Source organism: Balaenoptera ricei, chromosome 2, assembly GCF_028023285.1.
Source record: "Balaenoptera ricei isolate mBalRic1 chromosome 2, mBalRic1.hap2, whole genome shotgun sequence".
Classification (NCBI taxonomy): Eukaryota; Metazoa; Chordata; class Mammalia; order Artiodactyla; family Balaenopteridae; genus Balaenoptera; species Balaenoptera ricei.
Genome location: NC_082640.1, coordinates 119,599,033 through 119,623,442, shown reverse-complemented (window position 1 = coordinate 119,623,442; position 24,410 = coordinate 119,599,033). Strand labels below are relative to the sequence as shown.

At 36.6% G+C, this 24,410-nt stretch overlaps 1 protein-coding gene across 6 annotated transcripts in view; it reads left to right on the top strand.

Moving 5' to 3' along the window:
* The window catches only part of PRKD1 (protein kinase D1), a 455,022-nt gene that overhangs the window by 353,732 nt on the left and 76,880 nt on the right, over nt 1-24,410 (top strand). For all 6 annotated transcript variants that reach the window (XM_059914029.1, XM_059914027.1, XM_059914028.1 and 3 more), the window contains 2 exons: nt 18,793-18,924; nt 20,563-20,723. In XM_059914029.1, coding sequence (XP_059770012.1) covers nt 18,793-18,924; nt 20,563-20,723 — 293 coding nt within the window. The remainder of the gene's footprint in view (nt 1-18,792; nt 18,925-20,562; nt 20,724-24,410) is intronic.

Sequence of the window (24,410 nt, the reverse complement as noted above, 5' to 3'; positions counted from 1 at the left end):
GTATATGGGTGAGTTATATCCCCAAATGTATTAATTTGTAAGTTAAATATTTAGAACATGAATGATTTTGGATTGAAAGAGTTTCATAAATGGTGATAATAACCCCAAACTAGTTTACTAAAGACCACTGAACCCCAGTGTACTGCAGTGAACTAGGTTTCGTGTGCTTCTTTTCCATCCATGTAACTTCTTTGGTCAACTTGTCTTTTCAAACCTTTTGCTTATTTTTAGTTGGTTCTTTTCTTAATATTGTTGCGAGTTTTTAATATAATCTGGATACAAGTGCTTTATCAGAAATATATTTTGCAAATATTTTTTCCCAGATTGTAGCTTTTCTCTTCATTTTTAAACAGTTTTTTCGAAGACCAGAATTTTGTAATTTTGATAAAGTCTATTGATTTTTATTTTATTTTCTGCTTTTTTAATTTTTATTTTATATTGGAGTGCAGTTGATTAACAATTTTGTGTTAGTTTTCAGGTGTACAGCAAAGTGATTCGGTTATACATATACATGTATCTATTCTTTTTCAAATTCTGTTCCCATTTAGGTTATGATAGAATGTTGAACAGAGTCCCCTGTGCTATACAGTAGGTCCTTGTTGGTTATCTGTTTTAAATATAGCAGTGTGTACATGTCAGTCTCAAACTCCCAATCTATCCCTCTCCCTCTGGTAACCATAGATTCATTCTCTAAGTCTGTGAGTCTGTTTCTGTTTTGTAAATAGGTTCATTTGTGTCATTGTTTTTAGATTCCGCATATAAACAATATCATATGATATTTGTCTTTCTCTGTACGACTTACTTCACTTAGTACGATAATCTCCAAGTCCATCCATGTTGCTGCAAATAGCATTATTTCATTCTTTCTAATGGCTGAGTAATATTCCATTGTATGTATGTACCACATCTTCTTTATCCATTCATCTGTCGATGGACATTTAGGTTGCTTCCATGTCTTGGCTATTGTAAACAGCACTGCAGTGAACATTGGGGTGCACGTATCATTTCAAACCATGTTTTTCTCCAGATGTATTTCCAAAAGTGGGATTGCTGGATCATATGGTAGCTCTATTTTTAGTTTTTTAAGGAACCTCCATACTGTTCTCCATAGTGGCTATACCAATTTATATCCCCACCAACAGTGTAGGAGGGTTCCCTTTTCTCCACACCCTCTCCAGCATTTATTGTTTGTACATTTTTTGAAGGTGGCCATTCTGACTGGTGTGAGGTGATATCTCATTGTAGTTTTGATTTGCATTTCTCTAATAATTAGTGATGTGGAGCATCTTTTCATGTGCCTCTTGGCCTTCTGTATGTCTTTGGAGAAATGTCTATTTAGGTCTTCTGCCCATTTTTTGATTGGGTTATCTGTTTTTATGATACTGAGCCACATGAGCTGATTGTAAATTTTGGAGACTAATCCTTTGAAAAAATAAAGCAAGACCGTATTGATTTTTTTGTTATTTTTGGATTTTTTTTTTGAATTTTATTTTATTTTATTTTTAGAGAGCATGTTCTTATTAGTTATCTATTTTATACATATTAGTGTATATATGTTAATCCCAATCTCCCAATTCATCCAACCACCCTCTCCCCCCCTGCTTTCCCCCCTTGGTGTCCATATGTTTGTTGTCTACATCTGTGTCTCTGTTTCTGCCTTACAAACCGGATCATCTGTACCAATTTTCTACATTCCACATATATGCATTAATATACAATATTTGTTTTTTTTTTCTGACTTACTTCACTCTGTATGACAGTCTCTAGGTCCATCCATGTCTCTACAAATGACCCAATTTCATTCCTTTTTATGGCTGAGTAATATTCCATTGTATATATGTACCACATCTGCTTTATCCATTCATCTGTCAATGGACATTTAGGTTGCTTCCATGACCTGGCTATTGTAAATAGTGCTGCAGTGAACATTGGGGAGCATGTGTCTTTTTGAATTATGGTTTTCTCTGGGTATTTTCCCAGGAGTGGGATTGCTGGGTCATATGGTAGTTCTGTTTTTAGTTTTTTAAGGAACCTCCATACTGTTCTCCATAGTGGCTGTGTCAATTTACATTCCCACCAACAGTACAAGAGGGTTCCCTTTTCTCCACACCCTCTCCAGCATTTGTTGTTTGTAAATTTTCTGATGATGCCCATTCTAACCAGTATGAGGTGATACCTCATTGTAGTTTTGATTTACATTTCTCTAATGATTAGTGATGTTGAGCATCTTTTCATGTGTTTGTTGGCCATCTGTATGTCTTCTTTGGAGAAATGTCTATTTAGGTCTTCTGTCCATTTTTGGATTGGGTTGTTTGTTTTTTTAATATTGAGCTGCATGAGCTGTTTATATATTTTGCAGATTAATCCTTTGAGCTGCATGAGCTGTTTATATATTTTGGAGATTAATCCTTTGTCCGTTGATTCATTTGCAAATATTTTCTCCCATTCTGAGGGTCTTTTTTTCATCTTGTTTATAGTTTCCTTTGCTGTGCAAAAGCTTTTAAGTTTCATTAGGTCCCATTGTTTATTTTTGTTTTTATTTCCATTACTCTAGGACGTGGGTCCGAAAGGATCTTGCTGTGATTTATGTCAAAGAGTGTTCTTCCTATGTTTTCCTCTAAGAGATTTATAGTGTCCAGTCTTACATTTAGGTCTTTATTCCATTTTGAGTTCATTTTTGTGTATGGCGTTAAGGAGTGTTCCAATTTCATTTTTTTACATGTAGCTGTCCAGTTTTCCCAGCACAATTTATTGAACAGACTGTCTTTTCTCCATTATATATCCTTGCCTCCTTTGTCATTGATAAGGTGACCATAGGTGAGTAGGTTTACCTCTGGACTTTCACCCTGTTCCATTGATCTATATTTCTGTTTCTGTGCCAGTACCATATTTTCTTCAATACTGTAGCTTTGTAGTATAATCTGAAGTCAGAGAGTCTCATTCCTCCAGCTCTGTTTTCTCCCTCAAGATTGCTTTGGCTATTCAGGGTCCTTTGTGTCTCCATACAAATTTTAAGATTTTTTGTTCTAGCTCCGTAAAAAATGCTGTTGGTAATTTGATAGAGATTGCATTGAATCTGTAGATTGCTTTGGGTAGTATACTCATTTTTACAGTGTTGATTCTTTCAATCCAAGAACATGGTATATCTCTCTGTCTATTGGTATCATCTTTAATTTCTTTCATCAGTGTCTTATAGTTTTCTTCATACAGGTCTTTTGTCTCCCTAGGTAGGTTTATTCCTAGGTATTTTATTCTTTTTGTTACAGTGGTAAATGGGAGTGTTTCCTTAATTTCTCTTTCAGATTTTTCATCATTAGTGTATAGGAATGCAAGAGATTTCTGTGCATTAATTTTGTATCCTGTAACTTTACCAAATTCATTGATTAGCTCTAGTAGTTTTCTGGTGGCATCTTTAGGATTCTCTATGTATAGTATCATGTCATCTGCAAACAGTGACAGTTTTACTTCTTCCTTTCCAATTTGGATTCCCTTTATTTCTTTTTCTTCTCTGATTGCCATGGCTAAGACTTCCAAAACTATGTTGAATAATAGTGGTGAGAGTGGACATCCTTGTCTTGCTCCTGATCTTAGAGGAAATGCTTTCAGTTTTTCACCATTGAGATTGATGTTTGTTGTGGGTTTGTCATATGTGGCCTTTATTATGTTCCCTCTATGCCCACTTTCTGGCGAGTTTTTATCATAAATGGGTGTTGAATTTTGTCAAAAGCTTTTTCTGTAACTAATGAGATGATCATATGGTTTTTATACTTCAATTTGCTAATATGGTATGTCACATTGATTGATTTATGTATATTGAAGAATCCTTGCATCCCTGGGATAAATCCCACTTGATCATGGTGTGTGATCCTTTTAATGTGTTATTGGACTCTGTTTGCTAGTATTCTGTTGGGGATTTTTGCATCTATACTCATCAGTGATATTGGTCTGTAATTTTCTTTTTTTGTAGTATCTTTGTCTGGTTTTGGTATCAGGGTGATGGTGGCCTCATAGAAGGAGTTTGGGAGTGTTCCCTCCTCTGCAGTTTTTTGGAAGAGTTTGAGAAGGGTGGATGTTAGCTCTTCTCTAAGTGTTTTCATAGAATTCACCTGTGAAGCCATCTAGTCCTGGACTTCTGTTTGTTGGAAGATTTTTAATTGCAGTTTCAACTTCAGTTCTTGTGATTGGTCTGTTCATATTTTCTATTTCTTCCTGGTTCAGTCTTGGAAAGTTATACCTTTCTAAGAATTTGTCCATTTCTTCCAGATTATCCATTTTATTGGCATAAATTTCCTTGTAGTAGTCGCTTATGATCCTTTGTATTTCTGCGGTGTCCGTTGTAACTTCTCCTTTTTCATTTCTAATTTTATTGATTTGAGTCCTCTTCCTCTTTTTCTTGGTAAGTCTGGCTAAAGGTTTATTGATTTTGTTTATCTTCTAACAGAACCAGCTTTTAGTTTTATTGATCTTTGCTGTTGTTTCTATTTCATTTATTTTTGCTTTGATGTTTATGATTTCTTTCCTTCTACTAACTTTGGGTTTTGTTTGTTGTCCTTTCTCTATTTCCTTTAGGTGTAAGGTTAGATTGTTTGAGATTTTTCTTGTTTCTTGAGGTAGGATTGTGTTGCTATAAACTTCCCTCTTAGAACTGCTTTTGGTGCATCCCATAGGTTTTGGATCATCGTGTTTTCATTGTCATTTGTCTCTAGGTATTTTTTGATTTCCTCTTTGATATCTTCAGTGATCTCTTGGTTATTTAGTATCGTATTGCTTAGCTTCCATGTGTTTATGTTTTTTCCTTTTTTTTCCCTGTAATTTATTTCTAATCTCATAGTGTTGTGGTTGGAAACGATGCTTGATATGATTTCAATTTTCTTAAATTTACCAAGGTTTTATTTGTGACCCAAGATTTGATCTATCCTGGAGAATGTTCTGTGTGCACTTGAGAAGATAGTATAATCTGCTGTTTTCTGGTGAAATGTCCTATAATCATCAGTTAAATCTATCTGGTCTATTGTGTCATTTAAAGCTTGTGTTTCCTTATTAATTTTCTATCTGGATGATCTGTCCATTGGTGTAAGTGAGGTGTTAAAGTCCCCCACTATTATTGTGTTACTCTCGATTTCCTCTTTTATAGCTGTTAGCATTTGCCTTACATATTGCGATGCTCCTGTGTTGGGTGCATATATATTTATAATTGTTTTATCTTCTTCTTGGATTGATCCCTTGATCATTATGCAGTGTCCTTCCTTGTCTCTTGTAACATTCTTTATTTTAAAGTCTATTTTATCTGATATGAGTATTGCCACTCCAGCTTTCTTTTGATTTCCATTTGCATGGAATATCTTTTTCCATCCCCTCACTTTCAGTCTGTATGTGTCCGTAGGTGAAGTGAGTCTCTTGTAGACAACATATGTATGGGACTTGTTTTTGTATCCATTCAGCAAACCTGTTTCTTTTGGTTGGAGCATTTAATCCATTCAGATTTAAGGTAATTATCGATATGTATGTTCCTATTACCATTTTCTTAATTGTTTTGGGTTTGTTTTTATAGGTCCTTTTCTTCTCTTGTGTTTCCCACTTAGAGAAGTTCCTTTAGCATTTGTTGTAGAGCTGGTTTGGTGGTGCTGAATTCTCTTAGGTTTTGCTTGTCTGTAAAGCTTTTGATTTCTCCATTGAATCTATATGAGATCCTTGCCGGGTAGAGTAACCTTGTTTATTGGTTCTTCCCTTTCATCACTTTAAATATGTCATGCCACTCACTTCCGACTTTTAGAGTTTCTGCTGAGAAATCAGCTGTTAACCTTTTGGGAATTCCCTTTTATGTTATTTGTTGTTTTTCCCTTGTAGCTTTTAATGATTTTTCTTTGTCTTTAATTTTTGTCAATTTGATTACTGTGTGTCTCAGTGTGTTTCTCCTTGGGTTTATCCTGCCTGGGACTCTCTGTGCTTCCTGGACTTGGGTGGCTGTTTCCTTTCCCATGTTAGGGAAGTTTTTAACTATTATCACTTCAGATATTTTCTCGGGTACTATCTCTCTCTCTTCTCCTTCTGGGACCCCTATAATGTGAATGTTGGTGTGTTTAATGTTGTTCCAGAAGTCTCTTAGGCTGTCTTCATTTCTTTTCATTCTTTTCATTCTTTCTTCTTCTGTTCTGAAGCAGTGAATTCCACCTTTCTGTCTTCCAGGTCACTTATGCATTCTTCTGCCTCAGTTATTCTGCTATTGATTCCTTCTAGTGTATCTTTCATTTCAGTTATTGTATTGTTCATCTCTGTTTGTTTGTTCTTTAGTTCTTCTAGGTGTTCTTTCTTTAATTCTTTTAAGTCTTTGTTAAACATTTCTTACATCTTCTTGATCTTTGCCTCCATTCTTTTTCCAAGGTCCTGGATCATCTTCACTATCATTATTCTGAATTCTTTTTCTGGAAGGTTGCTTACCTCTACTTCATTTAATTGTTTTTCTGGAGTTTTATCTTGTTCGCTCACCTGGTACATAGTCCTCTGCCTTTTCATTTTGTCTATCTTTCTGTGAATGTTTTTTTTGTTCTACAGGCTGCAGGATTGTAGTTCTTCTTGCTTTTGCTGTCTGCCCTCTGGTGGATGAGGCTATCTAAGAGGCTTCTGCAAACTTCCTGATGGGAGGGACTGGTGGTGGGTAGAGCTGGGTATTGCTCTGGTGGGCAGAGCTCAGTAAGACTTTAATCCACTTGTCTGCTGATGGATGGGGCTGAGTTCCCTCCCTGTTGGTTGTTTGCCCTGAGGCAACCCAGCACTGGAGGCTACAGGCTCTTTGGTGGGGCTAATGGCAGACTCTGGGAGGACTCATGCAAAGGAGTACTTCCCAGAACTTCCGCTGCCAGTGTCCCAGTCCCCACAGTGAGCCAGAGCCACACCCTTCCTCTGCAGGAGACCCCCCCAACACTAGCTGGTAGGCCTGGTTCAGTCTCCTATGGGTTACTGCTCCTTCTCCCTGTGTCCCAATGGGCACACTACTTTGTGTGTGCCCTCCAAGAGTGGAGTCTCTGTTTCCCTCAGTCCTGTTGAAGTCCTGCAATCAAATCCCGCTAGCCTTCAAAGTCTGATTCTCTGGGAATTCCTCCTCCCATTGCTGGACCCCCAGTTTGGGAAGCCTGACATGGGGCTCAGAACCTTCACTGCAGTGGGTGGACTTCTGTGGTATAATTGTTCTCCAGTTTGTGAGTCACCCACCTAGTGGTTATGGGATTTAATTTTATTGTGATTGTGCCCCTCCTACCATCTCATTGCGGCTTCTCCTTTGTCTTTGGATGTGGGGTATCTTTTTTGGTGAGTTCCAGTGTCTTCCTGTCAATGATTGTTCAGCAGTTAGTTGTGATTCCAGTGCTCTTGCAAGAGGAGTGAGTGCATGTCCTTCTACTCTGCCATCTTGAACCAGTCCCGGGCCTATTGGTTTTTAAAAATGAGGTATATTTTTGGCGTTGTATCTAAGACATCTTTGCTTAAACCAAGCTTATAAACATTTTCTCTGAGGTTCTATTCTAGAGTTTTTATAGTTAGGCTTTATATTTAGGTCTATTTTGAGTTAATTTTTGCAAATAATGCAAAAACATAAGATTATCATAAGTCTACATATGCATATTTGAGAAAATGTCTAATGCGTTTTACCATATTTTGTGCACTGCCACAGTGTAGTGCCAATTACAATGCTGTTACTTCAAAATATTTTCTCAATGAAATGATTATGCAACTATTCTTTGAGTTAATAATTATACCCATTTCAAAGATGAGGGAAATGAGATACAGAGAGATCTTGCAGCCTAAAAGTGGTAGGTGGAAACAGCAATGAAGCCACTTTATCTCACTCTAAAAGTTATATGCTGTCCACTGTTGTAAAAAGAAAATTGTTTTCAACAATAAAGTTCCCATGCTGTGAATGACCTGTTCAGATCACAAATTATTCCTTTCCACCTCTTCCTCCCTACTGGAGCCTGGGCTCTGCACCCTAGATCCCTACTGCCCTCAAACCCAGCATGACCCTTGGCCCTAATGCCCAGATTAATGGATAAACTGATGCCCTTTTGAAAAGATTCAACTGGTGAATGGATAAGCAAACTGTGGCATATCAGCCAAATGGAATTTGACTCAGCACACAAGGATGAATTTCAAATGCATTATGCTGATAGAAACTACACTCAAAAGACTACATTTATATGACATTTTGGAAAAGGGACAGAAAATAAATCAGTGGTTGCCAAGGAATGGGGGTGGGAAAGAGTTTGTCTCCAAAGGGGCCCAGGGGAATTTGGGAACGGTTGAAAAAAATTGTTCCATACTTCGATTATGGTATTGGTTACTCAATTGTATGTGTTTGTCAAAACTGTTCACAGCAAAGCATAGATTTTACTTTAAGTAAAATATTTACTCAGTAAGTGTGACTAAAAAGCGTAAAAGCAGATTTTCAATTAATAAAGCTCTTTTATTCTGATAAATCAGAGCAGACCAACTGAGTCAGTCAGCCTGATTCTTCTAAAAGAATACAAGGAGTCCCTTAGCAGTAAATTCCCTCCTCTGGGCACCCTTGAGCAGCAGCCAGAACTATTCCTGTTCACAGCAGGTGCCTGGTCAGCAGGCATTGAGTTGAATTCAGCCATCATTGAACTGTTGCTTCTGTGGGAGTGGGAATACCCAGCAAATTTCACAGCTTTTAAGGTTTTTGTTTGTTTGCTTATGAATCAAGAGTAAGCATCTGTTTTTAAGAAAAGTACAGTGAGACTTAAAGAAACTTGAAGCAAAGCATATAGGACCTCAGCATGTTGTCTCTATATGCAAAGATATTTGACAACAGTGATGCTATTTGTTGCCAGAAACCCCGCTGCCTATAAGAACATTTCAGTATAATACTGTACCTAACCTCTGTCTACCAGCCTTTTGTAAGTAGTCTAAAGGGCAGTTTGTATGCTGGTATTCCTCATGCAAATAAGGTCATTATCCTTTTAAAGGTATAAAGTCTCCTGTATGTGATGGAGCTTTTTAAGAAACAGGCTTGACCTTTCTTTCCCCTATTCCGGGTGCCTGCAGAGCCTGCACTCATTAGCTAGAATTTGACTCCATGACATTTTTACTTAATTTTCTTTTTCCTCTATGTTGGACACATGGGGCAACCATTTATGTTCTTTCTTGACCTGAGATGCTCTCAAATCTCTTTCCAGCTGTGGCATTTTTCATTCAGTCACATCAGGATATAGTGATCCTTCCTTCCCCTCTGCAATTCCCAACTGTTAATTGTTTCATTTTAGAGAAGGGACTAGACACAGTCCTATGGACTTAGCACCATTTAATTAGCATTAACCAGAACAGTGGAAAGAAAAGCAATTTCCTTTGGAGTGGAAACATATTCTTTATGAGGTAGTAGAGGAAACGAATAATAATAGTTTTTAAAGGCCTTAATTTTTTTATGTGCTGTGATTGATGATAGATTTAAAAGCAGTGTTTCCCTCTATTAGTATTGATGATGATGACAATAATAATAATTACAAATAACAAATAATAATTGGGATTCAAACCCAGATCTTTCTGGTTACAAAGCCCATAATGTTAATTATCATGCTAAGAAATCCCTGTGATAACTACTACCAGTATGCCGAGGACTGTGCTAATCACCTTGTGTCCTCCTCACAGCCTACCTAACAAGGTGAGCTTCACTAAGCCAGTTTGAGAGAGAGGAACACTGAGATTCAGAGAGGGGAAGTAACACATCCAAGGTCGCCCATTTGCTGTGACTGGGATCAGAGCCCAGATATGCTCTGACACCAAGTCCGTGCTTCTCACCACTGCCAGCACCACTCTGCCTATAGAGTAATAAGGCACTAACAAAGACATCTCTGGAAGTGTCAAGGACATTGCTAGTTACTTTTTTAAAGGTGCAAATTGTGATCCACGTTATGAGTCTGGTGGGCTTTGCTTTTGAACTTGAAATACTGTATTTACAGATTATTAGGACTTAATAAAATGTGGAACCTTAGAACTGCAGGCTAGCAATATGAGTTTTAAAGGCATTGCTTTATTTATTCAACCATGGACATTAATCGATTGCTTAATGTGTGCATATAAACTCAGAGAAGGTATACTCTCTATCCTTTAGCAATCTGCTAATGTCAGGTGTGAATGCATAAAGGGGTAAAGGGTGTCAGTATAGCATGATACATTTTATGATACGAGTGTGCCCAGGAGCTTATCAGAACATAGAAGAGGGCAGTTAATGTCAGGTGGGGGTGGGCTTATCACTGAAGGCTTCCCAGAACAGGTGATACTGAGCTGAGTTGTGGGATGGGAAGCAGAAGGGAAGGTTTGTGTGAAGGGCAGGGAGGCATATATCAGTAATGACTGGATCAAAAAGTATGTTGAGGGGAGTGTTAATATGAGGGTCTTTGGCAACTTCTTAATATGGAGGTGGACAGATATAATAACTCGTCTTACAGCTCTTCCTTTAGTTACATAGAGTTCCATTTTGTATCTGTTTCATCCTAGTAGCCTTCCTGGCAGAAGACATTGCTACTACTGTAACAGTTATTCTGCAGCAGCTACAGAGCTCAGTTGCCTGAGGGGGAAACAAAGGATTGATTGCTCAGGTGTTAACTGTAACTCTCCAGGTTCATGAACAAATCCTAAACTTCTTGTGCAGAATTTTTAGCCCTGCCATCATAACTCCTACTGTCCTGCTGCTTGCCTCTGGTTAAAAAGCAAAATAAAAGAAGGCAAATAAGGATTTGTTTCCTTCTGAGAAGGAATGAATGAATACTTGTGAACTTCCCTAATTTTCATACTAGAACATAGGCCTTGTCACCTGCATGCCTGACATCTAACAAGCATAGGGATCTCTCCTTGAATGTTTGTGATTATATTATAAATACTTGAAAGTACTGAACATAATTCTGTGACCTAGCACATATAATTATTATAAATAAACCTATGCTAAACAAAAGAGACTATTACATGACTCTTAGGGCAAGTCAATCAGTAGTGCCTGCTACATGATCATGCTGATGAATCTTTCCCGTTTGATTTTCCATCACTTTGAAGATTTATGAATTTCTTTTACTTTCTAAAGTCTTTTTCCTCCAGAGATTTGATAAGCACTCACTTCTGTTTCCTTCTAGTTTTTCCGTGGTTTGTTATTTTAACTTTTTACTCATCAGGTATTTTATATATATATATATATATATTTATATATTTGTATAACATAGGAGATAAGCTTCTAAATTGTGTTCCCCCCCAAGTAGCTAAATGTTACTAATTGTTAATCATTTGTTAAATTATGTTTCCCTGCTGCATTGATTTATGATATCTATTCTATCATACTTAAAATTCATACATAGAGTAGATTTCTCTGTTATCAGCTCTATCCTATTGATCTCTTTTGTCTTACACAACCACCACTTACTCTTTTTTTATAAATTTATTTTTATTTATTTTTGGCTGTGTTGGGTCTTCGTTGCTGCACGCTGGCTTTCTCTAGTTGCGGCCAGTGGGGGCTGCTCTTAGTCGCGGTGTGCGGGCTTCTTATTGCCGTGGCTTCTCTTGTTGCAGAGCACAGGTTCTAGGTGTGCAGGCTTCAGTAGTTGTGGTTTGCGGGCTCAGTAGTTGTGGCTCACGGGCTCTAGAGCACAGGCTCAGTAGTTGTGGTGCACAGGCTTAGTTGCTCCGTGGCACGTGGGATCTTCCCGGACCAGGGCTCGAACACGTGTCCCCTGCATTGGCAGGTGGATTCTTAACCACTGCACCACCAGGGAAGTCCCACCACTTACTTTTAAATATCATAGTTTTATAGAATATTTTGATACCAACTAGGGCTTAATTTCTTCATTAACTCTCCTTTTAAACTCTTCCATTCTTATCAGAATATTTTCTATTTTTCTTACAGAAGGCCTTTGGCATAATTCCACAAGCCCAACAAGAGTCTGTTAGAATATTGTGGTAGATGTTTTCATAAGATTAAAAATAAATTTATATAACTCACCTGGGCCTATTGAGAACAGATCGGATTAGATAATCTTTGTTCATCTACCCTAGACTTCATTTCCTTCTTGAGTATATTTGATATTTCTTCTTCCCTTTATTTATTTATTTATTTTTTATTTTTTTAGTTTGAATATAGGTACTCCTCTTCTAGAAAAGGTAGAAGCAAAACTGCAGTTGAATAGTTTAGGTTTTTCTACTTTGTCTGTTAGCATTAAACTCTTTTTTCCATGGTGCAGGCCTAACTCTTCCTCATTCTTGCCACATATGACACACAGCTAAACGGCCTTTTGTTCTTTCCAGCTTTTTAAAAGCTTCAGCTTTCTCCTCCTGTTAGCCTTCTTAAGGTGGTTCTCACTGGCCAGGCCACTATTTGCTGTTTCCCTGACTCTGCTGCTCCTTCTGTAGCTGCATTCTCTTTCTGAGTATGAGCCTGTCAGAGTTCCCTGGGCAGTTACATCAGTTTCTCTAGGTACCACCCCCTCTTCTCCCTAATTAAGGTAACTTGTTATTGTGCTGTCACTCTGGCTTGTGAGACCTTTTTATTCCTCTTGGAGCCATACTTTTTTTTTTTTTTTAACATCTTTATTGGAGTATAATTGCTTTACATTGGTGTGTTAGTTTCTGCTGTTTAACAAAGTGAATCAGCTATACATATACATATATCCCCATATCTCCTCCCTCCTGCGTCTCCCTCCCACCCTCCCTATCCCACTCCTCTAGGTGGACACAAAGCACCGAGCTGATCTCCCTGTGCTATGTGGCAGCTTCCCACTAGCAATCTGTTTTACATTTGGCAGTGTATATATGTCCATACCACTCTCTCACTTCGTCCCATCTTACCCTTCCCACGCCCCGTGTCCTCAAGTCCATTCTCTACATCTGTGTCTTTATTCCTGTCCTGCCCCTAGGTTCTTCAGAACTTTTTTTTTTTTTTTTTTAGATTCCATATATATGTGTTAGCATACGGTATTTGTTTTTCTCTTTCTGACTTACTTCACTCTGTATGACAGACTCTAGGTCCATCCATCTCACTACAAATAACTCAATTTCGTTTCTTTTTATGGCTGAGTAATATTCCATTGTATATATGTGCCACATCTTCTTTTTAAGAGTCTGGCCATGTACTTATAAAATATTTTCCCAGAACTTTCTGAACTGCCTGATCAGTATATCTAAATACATTTTATGTTTCTTCTCTTGGCTGCTGTTATCTTTGGGATGATATATTCACAGCCTCCCAAGTTCCCATCATTGCTCCTCACTAATGTTTTTCTGGTCATATGTGAGTGAAAAATTGAAATTTCTGTCTTTTTTTCTCCAGTCATCTAAAAGATGCTTTTGTAAGTGTCTCAACAAGAATTTGTTTAATGCTCTTGTTTCTGAAGAGCTAAGGGACTTTCCCGACTCTAGATGTCTCCAGGTATAACAAAAATGTGAACCGTGTGATTAATTTGAACAGTGCTTGCATGAAGGGAGTATCTGGTACAACAGTGGTTTGGAGAGACTGGGATCAATGGAGAAGCAGAAAGAAATGACCAACCTCAGGGTGTAGGTATTAGATAGTGGAATGGGGGAAGGGAGGTACACATCTGCAGGCTTAATTTTACAGGCTCAGATATCTGGGCCATGATAGCGTGCCAATGATCTATTGTAATTCCTCAGTTACCTGTGTCATGGACAGTTTGTTGGAGTCACTCTTGCTAACTGTCCTGGCAGTGTACCAACGATCAAGAGCCCACAAAATTATAATTATAAAGAAATTTGTAGGTAGTCTTACAAATATTCTGTAATTAAATAAAATCAGGCTATACAAAATGTTTCCTCTTTCCTTTATCCTATTCTTTGCTTTTCAAAACACTCTTCATCCTTCAAGATTCTATTCAGTGATCCCTCCTTGATGAAGCTTTCCCTGATAGACCCAGGCAGTCTTAGTTGCCCTTTCTTCTGTGTTTCCATCCCTGCATCTTGTATTATGATTATTTATGGGTCTCTCATCTTCATTTTGACTTTGAACCCTCAACAACAGATACTATTCCTTGTTATTTTTCTATTTCTAATATATACTACATTACAATACATATATATTACTATATAGTAGGTTCTAGATATATTAGCAAAACATAATATTAATCAACTATATGCTTGAAGGTATTAGGCCTGCTTGACTTACATGAGCTGATCTAAGAAAGACACAAAAATGTCTTAATTTAAATGCTTGCTTTTAGAACTATCACCTCCAAATAGAAATTACAGAGTAGTGTTTGGGACTCAATATAACAAAAATATTTCTAATAATTTGAGATATTTACAAATACAGTAAACTGATTTGTGAATAGTTATCATTCCACTAATGAAAGCTCTCACGGAACAGAGGATTATTTATGTGTATCTGTTATGTGTGTGTATGGATGAATGATAGGATGTTAAAGTGGATATGGTTTCTTATCCACAGAATACCTTCAAACTGATGAGTATGTGTATTTATGTGGGGAGAGTGATATTCAGAAGCTATTTTCAGTATTCCAGAGGTTAAGAAAAAAACAAATTTATCTACAACAAATCTTAACAGTTTTTAAAAGCTTCATAATGTTTTGCTTTGGGCCAGACTTATCAATTGAATGACACTGGTTATCATGTAGATACAAAACTCGAATTGGCTGTTATCGTTACCTTTGATTTTTGTAAAAATTTTAAAACCAGTTATTGTTACTAACTCCAATTTGTTTGGAGGGAGAAGGATTTCAAAAAATGGAGTATATGCAGAAAGCATGTTAAACGAGTTTTTGATCATGAACTGAATTAATTTCATTTTATACATTATTTCATGGACTTCTTTTCCTCAGTATTTTTTGCATCTCTGAGATAAGGATGCACCTTACAATAGTGGTGTGTTGTATTTAATTGCAGTGTTTTTTAAATCTTTGCTAGTAATTCATAAAATAAAGATGCAGCTTTATAATCCACAGAATTTTGATGCTCAGAGAATATGATGATTAGATTCAGAGTGGCTGAGAGAATTTGTATGGTTCAGCTATCAGGCTGTCTGAATCAAGATCCTGTGTTATGTAGGGCAGCTCCTTAATTTTGCTGAGACAGTTTTCTCATCTATAAAGTGGGGATAATAGTATCTACTTCATAGAGTCCTTGTGAAAAATTGAATGAGCTGATACTTGAAATGTGTTAAGCTTTTCTTCTTCTTATACCTGTTCCAACTTGGCAATGCCAGGAAGAGTTAACACTTCTCCCAAATTGCCAAAATTACCAGTAGAAAAAAAATTACTGAAAATCTTGGAAGATAGGATGTTATTTCATTTTATTATGCAAATATTTTTGACCTCCAGAGATTATTTATTTTGCTTTGGAAGCCTGATTTCTTCTGTACTGCTAACCAAACAGTTTATTCCATTTTGTGCAACAATTTATCATGAACCTTAAAAGAAGTACTGATTATCTTAGAGTTTTTGGCTCAATTACCTGTTTTAAATGCTCAGTGACTAAGGAAAGCATGTTATTTTCTCCTCTCCTGCACCGTGGAGTATAACAATAGACTGTGAACAAAGCAAATCAAAGATACACAGGTACCAGTATAAGGGGCCCATTGTGTTTAGTTTGTAGCCCTGTCATGTGGTTTTAATGTAGGTCACCTGATTGATTATGACATACTGACAGATAGCACATTGTTCTCTCTTGGAATCTCTAGACACTTTAGTATTTCTATTCTTATCTGTCCATTTTGCTTCCAAACCTTAAGTGAAATGGAATTACAGCATTCACTTTGTTTTCCTGTGCTAAGTGATTATCTCTGAAGTGCAATTTTGTGATTAGGCAAGATGGCATGCATACACTCAGCTAATGCTGATTTCCCCCAGGGTGCAGAAACAGGTAAATTCATAATGAATGGATGTTGTGCTTTGATTTCAAATGCATGTGAAACCTCACCACACTTGGTAGTTTTATTTTTAAAAATGTATTTAATTATTCTAAAATTAACAGGAGAATATTAAAATTGAACTTTAGAAAATGGCATTTAAACATAAGTCAAGGGTGCTAACTGCTTATGAATGTTAATCCCCTTCAAAAAGTGAAAAAACAAACGTACCTGACATAAACTGGATTTGGGGGGGGGTGTCATTGAAAATCTTCTTTTTAATTATTTATATTCTTTCTGATTAATTCAAAAAGTATCTGAACACATCTAGGTATTAGTATTGTCAAATTCTAACATTCCTTATTTTGAAAACTACCTTAACTATTCAACTAATTGCTATCATGGTATTGTCACCATTGTTTGGGTGACATTTGGCAGGGGTGGGAGATGGGGGGAGAGGCAGGGGAGAAGTTAGGAGTTAACGGTTGGCACAAAGTATTTTCTTTAACTATTTTCTTTGACGTTTTAAAAACAAATTTGTCCATGACTGTGAGAGACCAATTTTAAAGAAGATTTAGCATTTACAAAATTAGACACACTTTGACCAAATTATAAAAGTAGTTGATTGGAACCCAAACCATACCTTTTTACTGATTTACTTAGAATAAGCATTGACTGTAATATTGTGAAACTTGAAATGAGAACATAATAATACAATTTCCCAATCTTATTTCAATTGAAATCCTTTTTGTAAGGAGCATTGACACTAATCAGAACTCCTTGTAGGCAATGCTAGAGCAACTTACTTGTCTGCACTTCTTTGGTAAGCTCCTTCTTCCCACACTGTAATCTCTTAGTGTAGTGTCCGGTATACAGTAAGAGCTCAATAAATCTTAACCTTATTATTATTCTCATTATCTTTCCATTGAGTAAAACTAGTACCTTTAATAAGTTGATGATTTCCAATAGTAAAGCATATTAATTTGGAATAAAGTACTTTTATTCAAGGTTCAAGGGAAGACTGACCCATTAAAAATTTTAATCTCTTTTTATGGTCCAGATATATGTCTGTGAACTATCAGTAATATCCTTTCTGGTTGAAGTGATTCACTTTCCTGCATGTTCTGTTGTCACTTGCCCTGAGGGATGTGATACCCTCAAAGTTGTCCTCATAATTTTGGACACCTATCTAGCAGAGATGAATCACCTACAGTTTCAGCGTTCACTCTGTCACACCTTGCATACTTACCAAGGTGAGCACTTCATAAGTATACTCCACAGGTGATTCGTTAGCCCATACCTGCTATCCAAGGCACCATCAGGAAAACTGCAGATGTTTATTTCCCTCACCATGGGGCTGTTGGATATAACTCTTTGGGCAGAGTTAGGAAAGGTAAGATGTAACCCTGGTATGATGAAAAGGACAGTGGATTGGGGACAAAACACTTGTGGGTTGTAGTCTTAGTTCTGTTTAGTAACTTAGGCCAAATTTTGTAGCTTCTGTGAACCTCAGAAGTTATTTTATAGTTATTGTGGAGTTTTTTGTTTGTTTTTATCTACCTTTCTGCTGGTCTGGTAGGCTCTGTAAAGATGTCTTACTTATCTTTACATCTTTGTCCCTGGAGTGGTGCCATTGACAGTATTGAAAAGGTGTTTAACAAATGTGTGTTGAAAAAGTAAGGCAAGAAGACAAACAGGAGGAAGAGAAGGGAAGGCAGAATAGAAGGATGTATTTAAGGCCTAAATTTTTCCCCAAATTCTCTTTGCATAAAACCTTATGAAATCAAGTGCATATGGTTCTATTCTAAGTTAATGGAAGTTTACACTTTAAGGGTTAGGAGAAGTCACCATGGGTCAGACCTTCTCTTTTTATGTATGGGAAACTGAGGCTCGTGATGATTAAGTGAGTTGTCAGCAGGGTAATGGCAAAGCCTCATCCAGTTCTCTTCACTCGCAGGTCAGCACTCCTTGAACTATTATGGGCAGCCTTCATATCGGGCTATATGTGTAAATAGATCCAGAAAGATATAGCCCTACACACTAGAATCTTGGGAAAAGGGGTGGTCTCTTTCACTTTCAATTCTCTGTACCTTTCTATTTCTTGATTTAAGCAACACCAAAAAACCGTGAACTATTTTTATAACATAATAAAAATATCATGTGGAAAAGTATAATTTTTAAAACATAATGAATTTCAATACTCTGTACGAATACCATATGGGATAAATAACAATAAGCAATAACAAAAAGTACCCTATAGCATGAATATGCTTTGCTAAAGTATATTTCTCAGAGTGGGCTGAAATTCACCAGTGTGTGTATTAAATCCCTCTGTTTGGCATATTGATGAAGAGGCTGCTTGTTATTTTTGGGTCAGGATTTAAATGCTTGGTTATATTGCCTAAGAGTTCAAACAACTGTATCTCCCCAAAAGAGGCTGCCCAGATTTCTTCCAGTTGGGCCCCACCCTTCTAATGTACTTCTTCAAGGTCATATTCAAGTACACTGTCTTCTGATCTGTCTAAATTCCATTCATCAAGTGTTTCCTTTCCATTAATATTTCTGAATACCTCTCTGGCTCATTTACGTAAGAGAAAAAGCAAAGTGTTTTAAAGCAACATCCCGTATTTATAGACTGAATTGAGTTATTCTTTCATTCATTCTTTGTTCTAGCGTTTTGGCTATTTTTGAAGTGGCCTGAGACCTTGATAAGCAGGAAGACAAGAAAGAGGTTCCTGTGCCACCACTTGTAAAGCTGTGGTTGAGAAGACTGGAGTGGAATGGCTAAAAGTCAAGCAGTGTTGCATCTTATCTTTCCTGACTTTGCCCGGTTATACCCATACTTGCATGTTAAGTATCTTGCGTACTAATTATCTACAGATGAGCGTATTTATTCAACTTATTTTTCAATGTTATTATTTCCACAGCCTCCGCCACCTTTGAAGACTTTCAGATTCGTCCCCACACTCTCTTTGTTCATTCGTACAGAGCTCCAGCTTTCTGTGATCACTGTGGAGAAATGCTATGGGGGCTAGTGCGTCAAGGCCTTAAATGTGAAGGTAAGGTATTCCTTCCCCAGCCAAGTGGAACGCATGCTGGAGTTAGCTACTTATGTCGTGCCCTCTTCTGCAGTGCCTTCTTTCCTTCAGATACCTTCTAGGGATCTGGGTAGTGCGTGGATTCTGTTCGGTCCATTTCCTATCTTCAACATGTTAGCCCTGATCTGGGAAGCCAGATTCTCCTATCTTTTCCCCTATATCATGTGGATATGTTTCTCTCCCATAAGGTGTTGGTTATTTTGCTAACAGGCTAAACATATAATTTGCATCTTAAGCCAGAACTTGGAATAGTAGGCATTCAATAAATGTGTGCTGAAAGGAGCTGAGATTCAGGAGGTTAATCAAACCATCCAAGGTCACTCAGCTGTTGAGTGGCAGGCTGGAACATGTACCCAGTTTCTACACCAAGATCATAGTTTTATCATCCTCCATGGACAGAAATCCTTGCAGTGCATAATTCAGGTTTATAGAATACCATGATATAATCTTAAAAACGAACCAAATCATACCTTGCTCTTTTTTTTTTTTTTTTTTTTTTTTTTTGCCGTGTTGGGTCTTCGTTGCTGTGCGAGGGCTTTCTCTAGTTGTGGCAAGCGGGGGCCACTCTTCATCGCGGTGTGCGGGCCTCTCACCATCGCGGCCTCTCTTGTTGCGGAGCACAGGCTCCAGACGCGCAGGCTCAGTAGTTGTGGCGCACGGGCCCAGCTGCTCCAGCGGCATGTGGGATCTTCCCAGACCAGGGCTCGAACCCGTGTGCCCTGCATTGGCAGGCGGATTCTCAACCACTGTGCCACCAGGGAAGCCACCTTGCTCTTTTTTGATGAAGGGTAGGGCGGGGAGGGATAGAGCTGTTTGAACTTTGACCAAAAACCCCAAGCTTTTATGATGAAATCCATAAATAAAATAACCCTAATTTCTGAATTTCTATCTGTAAGAAGGGAAGTTCAGAGACAGTGATCTGGAAGAAAGTCTACCTGAAGTGTAGTTTTATGAAAATTTGTCTGGCCTGCTATGTGACACATGGGGAAATTCTGAACAGTAAGACTACGTGAGAGAAGTATGAACAGCAGAAATATTGAGAGGAAAAGGGTGCTTTCCTAATTATCTACCATGTGGAAACTAGCATGTGAAGTATTTTACATATTTTCTTAACAATTCTTCAAGGTAGTTATTATCCTCGTTTTACAGACAGAAAAACTGAGGTGAAGTAATTTGTCCAAGGCCATGTAGACAAACAAGTTGTGGAGCCATGATTCAAATCAGTGTAAGTCAAAAGTTGTGAAGCGTTATGATTAATTTTCCCTTGCAGTAGAACTTGAGGCAGCTAAAAATAGGTCATCTCACTGGAGTTTTATTGCTAGATCCCTCAAAGCCCAAGTCCCTTATGTTAGAAAACATTTTTTTAAATGATAACCAGGGTAGTTGCTGGGCTCATCCAAAAAATCAGATGTCAAAACCCAGCTTATTGACAAATTGGGAAAATAAATCAGGAGACGCTCAAAAGAAAATGTAAATTTTTGAACAGCCTCAAGAAGAATGGAAGCAGTACTGTTTCTAAAAATTCATAATCTACAACTTATACTAAAGTAGCTTTTAATTTATAGTTGAACAAAAGTCATTTTTACTTTCTCCTTCCAGGATGTGGGCTGAATTACCACAAGAGATGTGCATTTAAAATCCCCAACAATTGCAGTGGCGTGAGGCGGAGAAGGCTCTCAAATGTTTCCCTTACCGGGCTCAGCACCGTCCGCACAGCATCTGCCGAGCTTTCCACCAGCGCCCCTGATGAGCCCCTTCTGGTATGGCCTCCTGTTTATCCATTTGCCCGTTTACATGAGAAATCTGTAGGACGATGTGGTAACAGTGGTAATCAATCCAAGACAGTGCCCTGGGAGAGAGGACACAGCCAGGGTGTTGATGACTGTGTTTCTTCAGGGCCTGTGCTGTTAGATTGGTCAGTGCTTCAACAAATATCCAACAGCTTCGAGTTTGCTTTTATCTGTGAGCTTAGAGCAATTTTTAAATCTGTGAGGTTTCATCATGCTCATGGAGCCAGAGCGGCACAAACTAATGCGTGGATGTGACAAGACATAGTTTGTCAAAATTTGGAAACCAGAGATAAAAGATTTTCTTCTCTGACGATTATTAGAGTACTTCGTGGCATGGTTGACTGTTTATTCTGGGAGAAAATCTGAAATTCGCTCATATGAAAAGATGAAAGTCTTTAATTGTTTGGCATTAAAGGCATACATGCTGATGTCAAAGTGACACTGGCTGACAAATGCCATGGGAAAAATAGCATTTAATACTTTAAATATTTCCATTGGCTCTAAAATATATATCTGTGGACATGGCTTAAATATTTTTCTTTAAGAAAGTTAAATTTTGATTTTCCAAACATTGAAAGCAAAGTAAAAATTGTGGTAATTATGTGCACTATTTAAAATAAGAACATTATTCTGAAATAAGCTAATTGTGTGAGCTTAAGTTTCCTATATTTACTCCCTCTGACGGTGGATATTACAAAAACTCTTTATAATCTAATAATTACAAAAATCAATTAAAGAGAAAAAATAAACATTATGAAACAGTTAGGTTAGATAAATCCCTGGAGTAGAGAGAGGCAATGCATTTTGAAACCATCTCTAAAAAGCTGTATTAATTACTCTATTGTTCCGAAAATATTTTATCGTGATCTTTAAATCACTTAAATTTTGTTACAACATAAGCCAGACATATAACTCAAATGAATGCTTATTTTGATAAATAGGAAAAGTCCATACTCTGTGTTTCTGTGACTTTTTTGGGGGAGTTTGTTGTGTTTTCATGAAGTGAACCTGTTAGGGGAAGTCAGGCACTAAATCCCACCAGTAACTAGAAGAATATATTATATTTTGGTGACTATTCAGAATGCATGTGTGGTTATATATTATTTTATAAAGTTGTATTAGTTAGAATTAATGATACTCTTACTGAAAGGTGCTTAAGTCAAAATCTATTTACTTTTTCAAATAACTCTCATATTATCTTTCCAACTCTGAGATATCTTGATTTCGTTTGAATTTTTGTAGGTAGTGATTTTATAAGTTAGCAGTTACTCTTGCTTTTAAGTACCATCTCTGAGAGTCATACTGTTTACAGAATAGACATTTTTAAACAAGTTTAAGAAACAAAATTATATACTAATGTGTATTGTTTTCAGTTTCACCGGGGAAAGATTTTTAAAAGTTAATTAAGATCTCATAAGAAATCTAAAGCTCTAAACTAAATTTATTCATCATTAGAATAGATTAGAATCTAGGTAATTAATGCTAAAGATTCTTCTTTTAAAACTATCTCAGTTTTAAAAAAAGAATTAATAGGAATATATTTAATTAAGTTTGCCTGGAGAATTCAGACCAGACTTCCAAGGTGAGGTGTTACTTAAGCTGATCTTTACTGTGCTTTTTCATTTATCAGCGGTTTGATTTTCTATATTAGGCTAAGTGTTTGATCTCTTCAAAGTCATACAGGGTAATTTTAAAATGATGGCTTTTGTGCAAAGACTTCATAAGTCAATAGAAAGAGTTGCATGTATATAATCTGTTTTAATGTGTTTCTTAATATATGCTTGATGTATTTAAAATTAATTTTGTGTGAAACTTGAATACTAAAATTAAGAAAAAAAACTATCTGTTTTTAATAATATATACATATATGCACATATGTATGTATACATACACATGTGTGTGTATATATATATATCTACTTCCAAACATCACATATGTATCATTTAGATTTTATAAATATAAATGAAATTATTATATGCATGCATATTTATAAATGTGAATGTACAATTTATATATAAATTTAATTTAGGTTACTAAAGTCTTTAAGCAGGTTTTTGTGTTTTTCAACCAAATTATTTAATTGCTTTAATTGCTTTATTTAATCAAATTACGTAATTATTTAATTATTCAATTACTTGATTACAAGCTATATTGTACATCAGATGTTGAAATTCATTAGCACTTTATCGCCGAACGGAATTTTTTTGTAGTAGAATGCTTAAAAATGTTTTAAAAATACATTTTAAAAATCACATTTTAACTATATCTGCCAAGAATGCTTACAAAAGTTTGATCAAATCAGATATTTATGAGGTGAGAAAATATTGGGGCAACAGGATACTTTGAAAAATGTTATTATGAACTTTCATAACCTTATATAAAATGCCTTGTGGATAACCTTTAAATGAAAAATGCCTTTGGTAATAGTGTTGGTGACACATTGGCTCTCAAATGCATGTTTTACATTCATCATAGCACTTTTTGCCCCTGTGGGGTGCCTGTATGTCTCTCTTTGCATGCTCGGAGTGCAGCTAATATGTCTCTTTTCATCCCTGTGCAAAACATAAAAGGCCAGTAACTATAGTTTAAAGGTTATAGTGAATGTCTAGTCAAAGGTAACATTATGGTAATGATAGTAAAGTATAGATTTTCTCCCAAATGTAAGAAAATGATTTTTCTATTCAACACTTGATTGCCTATTTTGACTGGAAAATCACCATTTCACATATGGATTAAAATACTGGTAATTCTATTAATTTACCCATTTCTGGCAAATAAATTGAGTCATGGATTTCTATAATGCTGCTAACATAGAAAAAAAAGTATAACAACATAGATCTTATGACAAGCTTTGTCTGTCAACAACTTCGGCACTAAACTGTTATCCATTATTCCAACCATGATGCAGTCCTTTTTTAAGAAAATCCAAAATGTAGGCAATTTATGGCATAAGAGCTCTGCAAGGGTGTGTATCTTTTTGTACATCATCACCTATGTTAGAAGGAAACAAGAAAAACTCAGTAGGTACTTAAGGAGGACACACTAATATGTTGTTTCATTATGTATAAGTATACTTATTAAGATCATATCAGTTTTATAAACTTTTAGACAATTACATAGGAGAAGTCAAGATTAAATGATCCTATAATATCTCTATTTATCATCTAGATCTTTTTAAAAATCATCTCATCTTTTTAAAAATTTACAGATGTTCTTGTGGTGTTTGGGAAAAGTTAAAGCCATTTGAAATCATGTTATACAAGGCTTAGTCTTAGGCAAAAAAGTTAATAATCTGTTCCAGAACTTCTGCTCCTAGCTATGAAGAAGCTTGTATCAGACCAACTCTCCTGTAAGGGACAATTATAAAAGCTGAATACAGTATAACAGAACATAACAAAACAATATTTAAAGGTACCTAAGAGCAACCAAGGCAATCAGGATTTGAGGGACAAATGTCTCAGAAATAAGGAAATCACAGAGAGGTCAATGCACAGGACAGCCCCCAAACAAAGAAGCAGCTGGCTCAAAATGTCAGTAGTGCTGAGTTTGAGAACCCCTGATGTAGAACAAAGCTGGAGAATTTCCAAACATATCATAAAGCCGTAGTTAAGACAATGTGGTATTACACAAGAACAGAAAATAAACCAATGAAACAGA